This window comes from Megascapheus bottae, chromosome 5 (assembly GCF_031878675.1).
Source record: "Megascapheus bottae isolate mThoBot1 chromosome 5, mThoBot2.hap1, whole genome shotgun sequence".
Taxonomy (NCBI): Eukaryota; Metazoa; Chordata; class Mammalia; order Rodentia; family Geomyidae; genus Megascapheus; species Megascapheus bottae.
The window spans coordinates 67824443-67834608 of NC_143513.1; the positions used below are offsets into that span (position 1 = coordinate 67824443).

General features: G+C 44.2%; 1 protein-coding gene across 2 annotated transcripts in view; it reads right to left on the minus strand.

Moving 5' to 3' along the window:
• Tnpo3 (transportin 3) overlaps positions 1-8961 on the minus strand; it is a 91549-nt gene extending 82588 nt beyond the window's left edge. The window contains exon 1 of one of the 2 annotated variants that reach the window (XM_090333271.1): positions 8496-8961. In XM_090333271.1, the coding sequence (XP_090189397.1) occupies positions 8496-8615 (120 nt within the window). In that variant the 5' untranslated portion in view covers positions 8616-8961. The remainder of the gene's footprint in view (positions 1-8495) is intronic. The other variant, XM_090333272.1, reaches the window with a different exon arrangement.
• Positions 8962-10166: the final 1205 nt, after the last annotated feature.

The following is a 10166-nucleotide window of genomic DNA, read 5'->3' on the forward strand; positions in this document are numbered from 1 at the left end:
AAAGACCTGTGAGACTCTTATCTCCATTTAACCACTAAGTGGCTCTGTGTCTCCAGGGGTAGGACAGTAGCCTTGAGCTGAAGAACTCAGGGACAGAGCCCAGGCCCAGAGTTTGAGCCCCACCATGGACAAAAAGAAAAACGAAACCTTTGTGACAGAAATCTAGTTTAGAAGCTGAAAAAGTAATCTTAACTACTCTCTTTTTTTATTAAAGAATTTATTAACATTGACTTTTACATCATACTTCAAATGACGTGTTTAACAAACAATACAATCACTGGCACTTAGATTTTAGAACATAACCAAAATTAGGCTGAGGGGTTTAATTACTTTCTTTGGAGAAGGTTCTGGTCACTAAAGGAAGGACTTGACTACCTACTCAGGAGGCTGAGATCTGAGGATTAAAGTGCAAAGTCAGCCCCAGCCCAAGCAGGGAAGTCTGTAAGGCTTTACTATCTGAAAATCAGAAATGGTACTGTGGCTCAAAGTGATAGAATGGTAGCCTTGAACAAAGGATATCAGGAACAGCCCTGAGGCCCTAAGTTCAAGCCCTACAACTGACAAAAATTTTAGGTAGGCAAGTACCATTGAGGTACAATCCCAGAACTAATCAACTGTTGTCATATCAACTGTCTTAATTTTTTTTTCCCCCCAGTCTTGGGGCTTCAACTCAGGGCCTGAAGGCTAGCACTCTACCTCTTGAGCTACAAAGCACCACTATCCGGCTTTTTGATGTATGTGGTACCGAGGAATCAAACCCAGTAGTCTTCTGGCATGCTTGGCAAGCACTCTACCACTAGGCCAAGCTCCTCCTGTCTTAAATTTTTTTTTTTTTTTTTTTTTTTTTTTTTTTGCCAGTCCTGGGCTTGAGCTCAGGGCCTGAGCACTGTCCTTGGACTTTCTCAAGGCTAGAGCTCTACCACTTGAGCCTCAGCACCACTTCCAGCTTTTTTCTATGTATGTGGTGCCGAAGAATTGAACCTGGGTCTTCATGCATGCTAGGCAAGCACTTTAACCACTAGGCCAAACTCCCAGCCCCCTGTCTTAAATTTTTATATGTAAAAAATTTATTTGTGCACTGGAGATACATTGTTAAGATGTTACAAAAATTAGTTGCTGACAGTTTACTTGGACAGTGAGAGAAAAAAAATGTTTTAAAAGGCTAGTAAAGGGACTGGGAGTTTGGCCTCATGGTAGAGTGCTTGTCTAGCATGCACAAAGACCCCAGGTTCGATTCCTCGGTACCACATACACAGAAAAAAGCCAGAAGTGGCGCGTCGCTCAAATGATAGAGCTCTAGCCTTGAGAAAACCCAAGGACAGTTCTCATATCCTGAGCCCAAGCCCAGGACTGGTGCGCGCGCGCGCACGCACACGCACACGCACACGCACACGCGCACACACACACACACAGCTATTAAGAAAAATATAAGCTGATGAACACATAAGATAACCATTACCTAGTAAGTGGTGCTGTGGTTCAAAGTGGTAGAGCACTAGCCTTGAGCAAAAGAAATTAGGGACAAAAGATTCAAACTCCAAAATCAGTTACAAAATAAAAATAATCATCAAATGCCTTGTAAGCTTTCAGATCCTCAAATATCTTGTATAGATTTAAGAACAGTGAAGCTGGGAGTTTGGCCTAGTGGTAGAGTGCTTGCCTAGCATGCCAAGACCCGGGTTCGAATCCTCAGTAGTACATACATAGAAAAAAGCCAGAAGTGGTATTGTGGCTCAAGTGGTACTTAGCCTTGAGAAAACCCAAGGACAGTGCTCAGGCCCCTGAGCCCAAGCTCAGGACTGGCAAAAAAAAAAAAAAAAAAAAAAAGAAAAGAAAAGCAACAACAACAAAACACCTTGTCTAGAAGGGCAAAAAAGCTTATATACAGTGACAGGTTCAGGTCACCTAAAATTTCAGAGCCATCTCCACTGCGTCTGAACAAAAAAAAATTTCTCCCATAGGAGAGAAAAGACTTTTGGCCAAAACCAATTCTTGAAATTATAGCCACTTAGATTTCAGAAGAAATACTTTGATTCTCCAAGTCTTCGAAGACGATCTGCTTTTATGCACGGACCTACCTTAACTCAAAGGAAGTAACTGAGAAGACCAAAAGTCAGCACTGTAAGATGTTGTCTCTCCAATTTCTGAGGGAATCCCTATGCTTCTTAGACAGTAATTTTCAAACAATTATGCATTCTTTAATGACATCTGTCAAATAAACATTGGCTCAATTTTGTGCAGCTGGTTACATATAAAAATGGTTATAAGGTATCTTGTCCAAATTTTTTATGACTAATAATTGCCACACTGTGAACCTTACTAATTACATTAGGCAAATGTGCTTTAAAAGTAGAAAATGGCACGTGGAACCATTTCAAACCAAAGCAAATGAGTTATCTAGGTGAGGGCTTCCTAAAAGCCAAAAGCCCAGAAAATGTCTGGTGTTTTTTTGGTTTTGGTGCTGGGGCTTGAACTCAGGTCTTATGCACTGTTACCTTAGCTTTTTTGTTCAGGTTGGAGCTACAACTCTTCTAACCTTCAGGTGGTTACCTGGAAACAAGAATCCCATGGTTTTTCCTACCCAGACTGGATTTAAACCATGATGTACAGCTCTCGGTCTCCACAGTAGCTAAGATTACAGGTGTAAGCCACCATGCCCAGCAGAGAATGTTTTTTTTTTCATCTCTAATCTCAATTTCCACCTATATGAGCAAGTTTTATAACAATTCATACAAACCACATAAAATTTTACTGGACATCTAAAGCATATATTAAAATCATGATTCAAAGCCAGCCTAGGCAGTAAAGCCCATTAAACTTTTGGGGGGGGCGGGGGGCTCCATGGGGCTTGAACTCAGCCTGGGTTCTTCAGCTTAAGGCTACCACCCCCCTGTCCTACCCCTAGGTCGGGGGCGGTGTTCCTGAGCTCTTCAGCTCAAGGCTATTGCCCTATCCCTGGGCCTGGGCATTGTCCCTCAGCTCTACAGATCAAGGCTATCACCCTACCCTTGAGCTAAGCCCCACTTCCCATTTTTTAGAGGTTAATTGGAGATAAGAGTCTCAGGTCCTTTTGTACCGGGCTGGCTTAGAACCTTGAACCTCAGATCTCCAGAGTAGCTAGGATTACAGGCATGAGCCACTATGTCTGGCTCCATAAAACTTTTATCTCCAATTAACCACCAGAAAATCAGAAGTGGCTCTGTGATCCAAAATGGTTGAACACTAGCTAGCTGTGAGCAAAAATGCTCAGGGTCAGTGCCCAGGCACTGAGTTCAAGCTCCATGATCAACAAAAAAGGAAAAGACCCCAAAATATGGAATTACTATGTGGTCGAGGAATTTCACTTCGGGGTATATATCCAAAAGAACTGATAATAGATACTCCAACATGCATTTGTATACCCATGTTCACAGTAGTAGTTAGTGGTCACAATGGTCAAAAGCAGAATAAGTATTCATCCATGGATGAATGAATAAACAAAACTTGCTCTATGCAATACAATATTGACTAGAGCACAAAAATAAACAAAATTAAATCAGTAACTACAATTGCTAGAGAAAAACCAAAGACTTTAGGTATTAAAATTAGACTAAAGAGTCAAAACATTTTGAAGAAGAATCTGGGTGGCAGTGGTTGGCACCTATAATCCTAGCTACTCAGGTAGATGAGCTATGGAAGATGGTGGTCAGGCCGACATGGATAGAAACGCCGATTAGATTCCATCTCCAAAATAATCCCCAACAAGCATGAGCTAAGAGCATGGCTAGAGCACAAAATGAGCAAGCAAGATGAGTAAGTCCAAGGCCCTAAGTTTAAACCCTCGTACAGGTACACATATGCGTGTGTGCACGCGCGCGCGCACGCACACGCGCACACACACACACACACACACCCCAAAGGAGAAAAGAACTAGAGAAGAAATTGGCTGATATCCATGGCACAATATTTAAAATTTCCATAAACATGTTATACATCTTGAAAGCCTTACTATTATATGATTTATGCTTTTTATCATGCTTTTTCAATTTCCACATTAAATTATAAAACTCCCCCCCCTCCTGGTTGTGGGACTTGAACTCTGAGCTTGGGCGCTGTTTCTGAGCTCTTCAGCACAAGGCCACTACCTTACCCCTTGAGCCACAGCATTACTTCCTGTTAAAACTTTTGAAATGTCTTCTAATCTAGATTCTCTAAAAATAGAGAACTGTAAAACTTATTACAATTGAGTATTATAATCATTATACCTAAAAAGAGACATTCTTTCCTTCTGTAGCTTGCTTATCTATTGGTTTATCTTCAATTATTTTTATATTTTTATGCACATACATTAGCTACACAGGAGTGTCCTTATGACATTTCTATGCATACACACAATGTATTTCAGTCAACACCATCCCTTCTACCACTCTCTTACTCCTTTCCCCTCTTCCTTAAACAAATTTAACAGGTTTTATTACTCTGTTTTCTGTGTATGTGTGTGTGTGTATGTGTGCACACTTGCCTGTCCTTGAGCTTGAACTCACTCAGGACACAGGCACTGTCCTTGAGTTTTCCATGCTCAAAGCTAGTGCTATATCATTTAAACCACAGCTCCACTTCTTGCTTTATGGTGGTTTATTAGATATGAGTCTCATAGACTTTCCTGCCTAGGCTGGCTTCAAAGCTGGATCCTCAGATCTCAGCCTCCTGAGTAGCTAGGACTACTGGCATCCCAACCCCTTTTTTGACCAACAGTTTTCCTTGAGATTCTTTATGCAGTCTTCCTTATAGTTCTCCCATAGCTTTCTACATTGCCTATAAGTTTAGGTTGGGGTTGGAGAGGGAAGCAGAGGAGCAAATGGCCAAAGGAAAAGAAAAGGAAGGAGAGACAAAGAGAGGAAGAGGAAGAGGAAGAGGAAGGAAGGAAGGAAGGAAAGAAGGAAGGAAGCAAGCAAGCAAGCAGGGAGGGAGGGAGGGAGGGAGGGAGCAGAGGAGCAAATGGCCAAAGGAAAAGAAAAGGAAGGAGAGACAAAGAAAGGAAGAGGAAGAGGAAGGAAGGAGGGAAGGAAGGAAGGAGGGAAAGAAGGAAGGAAGGAAATAAAGACTGACACAGTAGATGGGTCCTGGCTCCAGTGGTACAGTTCTAGCCTTGAGAAACCAAGGACAGCTCAAGGCCCATGACTAGCAAAAAAAAAAAGTGATTCCAGGATGCGGAGAGGGGAAAGGCCATTGAGAAGACAGTAACAGGACAGAAAAAAAAGGGAGGAATAGAAAAGGGAGAAGGAGGGCTGAGAGTTTGACCTAGTGGTAGAGTGCTTGCCAAGCATGCACGAAGACCTGAGTTCGATTCCTCAGTACCACATACATAGAAAAAAGCCAGAAGTGGTGCTGAGGCTCTAGCCTTGAGAAAGTACAAGGACAGTGCTCATGCCCTAAGTTCAAGCCCAGGACTGGCCAAAAAAAAAGAAAGAAAAGAAAAGGGCGAGGGAAACACAGGAGAGATGAGGGGAGAAAAGGGAAAGGAAAGGAGATGAGAGGAGAAGGGGAGGGGAGGGGAAGACCAATAATAGGAATAAAGTGAAGGTGCTTTCCTCAATTATCCACCAAAATAAGAGTCATCCCATATAAAATTACTTGGCTCAGGAATCAGTAGCTCCAACATTCTAATGGGAAGAAAATTCCCTAGGGCAGTGCTAAGTAAGGATCAAGGAACGGAAGATAATAATTATGCAGCAAAGAACCAAGTGAGCTTAGACAAAGAAAATTAGAATTGGCCAAAAGATGGAGGGCTCCCTAGTTAGATGCTTCTTTGGGAAAAGAAAAAGATCAACAGTCTCAACATGGAACTAGGATACTTAATACTGACACCAAGATTTGGGGATGGATCACTGTAGGCATTTAAATATCCCAAATAAATGTTAAAGCTGTTGATTATCATTAAGGGAAAATGGTTATACAAACTGTTAAGTTTAAAAAACCAAACATTTAAATTTTGATTAAAATATTTCAAAAAAAATTCCTAGCATAGGGTTGAGATTACTGAGCCAGCAAACTGGTTTTTAAAAAACCAACAACAACAATAAAAAAGTAGACTGTTATCAGAGTAGAAAGTCTGTATAAGTGATTTGGAGGGTTGGTGACTTTGTCAGTCATGACAAGATCCAGTATGTGACTGTGTGACCAGATAGCTGAAGAAAATGAAGTAAAGGAACCCAGAAGACCTAAGTCTTGGCTGAATCATAAATTCAAATACTGAATGGAGTTGCCAAAAACAATGTGTAGGTGTTCTAGATATTTGCCACCTCCACTTTTCTATCCTTTTCTACCACCTTTTCTGTTCAAGTAGGCTGACCTATATAGATGCAGCAACAGTTTACCCTGGCTTCTGGTTGGTTTCCCCAATAGGAAATCTCAGCAAGAAAGTAGGAGTGTAGGAATATAAAGTCAGGACAATTCTTCTAGCTCTCTCCCTGCAGGACAGTTCAAGTGAGCTGTGTCCTTCCCCAGGAAAATCACCATTCAGTCACTCAAGTATCCAAATAGCCATTCTCTTTTATCTGTCCAGCCTAAGGATATTAACAATTTGACTACAAGTTATTACACCATTTCTTGTGAAGCACTACCTTCACCTTAAAATATACTCTTCCTCAAATTATCCTGTCAAGTATGTCATCTGTTCCAGTTGAGACCATGACTGTTAATAGTGATAGTGATGACGTAAGGTTGTAATAGGGTAATGGAAATGAGGGAAAAGTGAACCGCATTTAAATAACACTTTAAACTCTATGTTGAAGAACTTCTCTGAGCTCTGTCACCATTTAATCATCACAACTACCATCTGTGGTAAACGCAGATTTTTTGTGTGTGTTTCATTTCCAAATACAAACAATATCCAGCAGAGATACAGGTTCATAGTATGCACTTAAATACTGAGTTTAAAATGCATATAATTAGCAGGTTTAGTAAGAAAGAGCTGACTTTTGCAGTACTGCTCAGCATTTCTTCTGTTTTTATTTTGGAAAACTACATTGAGACCAGGAAACTGTAGCTCCTCGGATCAGAGATTTAACAAATGAAGCAGTATGTGAATGACTTCCTTGTGTAGCCCCTAGTGAAATCTTATTACTTTGCCTTTCCACAGGTAAAGGAGGAACTATGAGCTCCAAAGTCAAAGGTGCAACTTAAAAAAATATTGCAACCTGGGGCTGGGAGTTTGGTAAGAGTGCTTGCCTAGCATGCACGAAGACCAGGGTTCGATTCCTCAGCACTCCATATACATAGAAAAAGCCAGAAGTGGTGCTGTGGCTCAAGTGGTGGAGTGCTAGCCTTGAGAAAGCCCAAGGACAACACTCAGGCCCTGAGCTCAAGCCACAGGACTGGCAAAAAAAAAAAAAACATTGCAATCCAAGGGCTTACTTACAAGATCAGAACATCTTTAGATATCCATTGTGAGTTAAACAGATAAAAGGGAAAGGGAGTAAATAAATTGAAAGTGTGGCTTGTAGCTCAGGATGCTTGCCAAGGTTGGATGCCCAGCACCAGAAGCAGGAGGAGAAGAAGGAGAAGGAGCAGCAGCAGCACTACCACTACCACTACCACTACCACTACCAGCACCAGCACCAGCACCAGCACCAGCACCACCAGCACCAGCACCACCACCACCATTAAAAAAAAAGGTAACATTGAGTGTTCAGTCAATCAATACATGCTCCCTCAATTTTCGAAATACTTCATAAATTGCATTTAGGACCAAGGTCAAGATCACCAATTGTACACACTTATGGAAATAAAGCACAGCAAATATGAGTAGGAAAATTAAAGGAAGCAAAAATATAATAAAAAATACAAATTGCTAAAACAAACACTTCATCAAATGCTCAGGCAGCTATAATAACATCTTATGAAGACCTACAAATGAAAACTTTATTTCCTTGAAAATAAGGTTCAAGGGCCAAAATGAAGCAAAATGAAAACTCTATTATAAAGATTTTTCTGAAACCAGAACTCTGGTTTCCTTCTATTTATGTTGCACTCAAAAGCAAAAATCACGTGTTTACAAATCTGGAAACCTGAGAAGCTTCGAGAATAAATGACTCAAACTGGAATGCAAACCGGCAGTGAGATGTAAGGCGACAAGAAGGAGAGAGAACTGCTAGCTGCCAATACGGAAGGTAGACAACCAGCATCTGTAAGGGGAAGCACTGGGGTTGCACTTATTGGAAGGAAGACAAAAGCACGGCCTAAGAGGCCTGCAGGGAATTCAAACGAGGATGTTAGGTCGGTGTCACCGGGGAGAAGTACAAGACTCACAGATCCGATTCTACGGGATGGGGAAAGGGCCATTGGTGACCGCGCCGTTCAGAAAAGAGGCGTAGGAGCTTCGCAGCCCCACCCGACAGCCGCAGCTCCTCCCCAAGGAGAACCTCGCGAGGCCGACGGTCGGGCTCGGGACCCCGAGCTCGGGAGCCGCTCCTCCCGGGCCCCGCGGCGCAGCTCGGCCCCTCCGGGCCCCTCACCGAACGCTGCAGCTCCCCAAGCCAAAACGAAGCGCGCTCCTTCCCGCTGGGATCCGGGTCGTGGTAGAGCGCCTGCACGGCCTGGTACACGAGCTGCAAGGTTGGCTTGGCTCCTTCCATGGTGGCGGTGGCGGCGGCGGCGGCGGCGGCGGCTCCGATTCTTCTGCCCAGGTGTCGGCTGCACCGCCTTCGCGCTTCCTCACTGCCTCGGCCACGGCCGCTCCCTGACTGGCGCCATCTCCTCCTCTCCGGCCGTTACCAGGGCAGAGGGGTCCCCCTTGGAAGTTGGCCCCCGCGGAAACAGCGGATAGGTCGTCCTCGAGTTCCTGTTCTTTATTTTCCCTCTCCCTCGCTCTTTCCACTAGAATCCAGACTCTTGAGTCTGGAACCCGGCTCCGGCTTCTTCGCCCGCTGGCTTGGAGGAGAAGCCTATTTCCGCACGGCACAAACCACGCCACGGCCCTCGGCGGCGTTTGGCCGGACCGGAAGCGGCAATCCGGATGCCTTTGGCACACTTCCGCCTGGTGCGCCGCAAACGGCCTCCTTCCCGGCACGCCTCCCGTTGTCTCCCCGCCCCCTCCCGGAAGTGATCCCAAAGGGCCGGGACCCTGCGAGCGGGAGCGCCATGTGGGTGTCTGTTTTACCTGTCACTTGTCTCCAAGCAGCCCTTTTCTGTCTTCCTCCCTTCGTTCTGTAGTAACCGGTCAGGACCAGCTGTCTCATTGGCTTTGTTTTACCGTAAAATGCTCAGACTCCTTGACCGCCTGCGTGTGCTCTCCTTTAAAAGCTCAGCCCCGGGAAGGGCGGAGCTGCTTGCTATCATCCTGAAGATGGAGGGTAGCTGCTGCGCTGCTGTTAGGCTGACTCCTAGCTCCATTCTCTGAGGGCTGGTAACTCGATTGCTGAGGGAGGGAGGCTGGGATATAACATTTTCTCTGTCCTCCCTCCTCTCCCTCTCCCTCTCCCTCTCTCTCTCTCTCTCTCTCTCTCTCTCTCTCTCTCTCTCTCTCTCTCTCTCTCTCACACACACACACACACACACACACACACACACACACACACACACCATTCGAGCAGTAACACTGTAAACTTGAAGAAGTTTTACCTCTCCGGAACCAGTACTGACTGACTCTCTTGTTTACCAAGAGAAGGCCACACTGCCTGACATGTCCCGACATCAACTTTCAGGGCACATACTTCGCAGAATTCTCTGCACAACCTGAGATAGCTGTAAACCCAACATAATAAGTCTTTTTTTTCTTCAATTAAACCCACTTTCCACAGCTGGGCTCTGGCCCATGCCTTTGGCTCTTCAGTTCAGAACTTCAGTGAGTCACAGCCAGCTTTTCCCTGGATTTCACTTACAAAGGTAACACAAACTGGAAGGAAGGCCAAGCCTTGAGGATGGTGAACAGACACTGGGAATTTCTCTAGAACGAATTAACTGCCTTCACCAGAAAAGCAGTCTTGAAGGGTTTTTTTTTTTTTGTTTTTTTTTTGCCAGTCCTGGGCTTGAGCTCAGGGCCTGAGCACTGTCCTTGGACTTTCTTAAGGCTAGAGCTCTACCACTTGAGCCTCAGCACCACTTCCGGCTTTTTTCTATGTATGTGGTACTGAGGAATCGAACCTGGGTCTTCATGCATGCTAGGCAAGCACTTTAACCACTAAGCC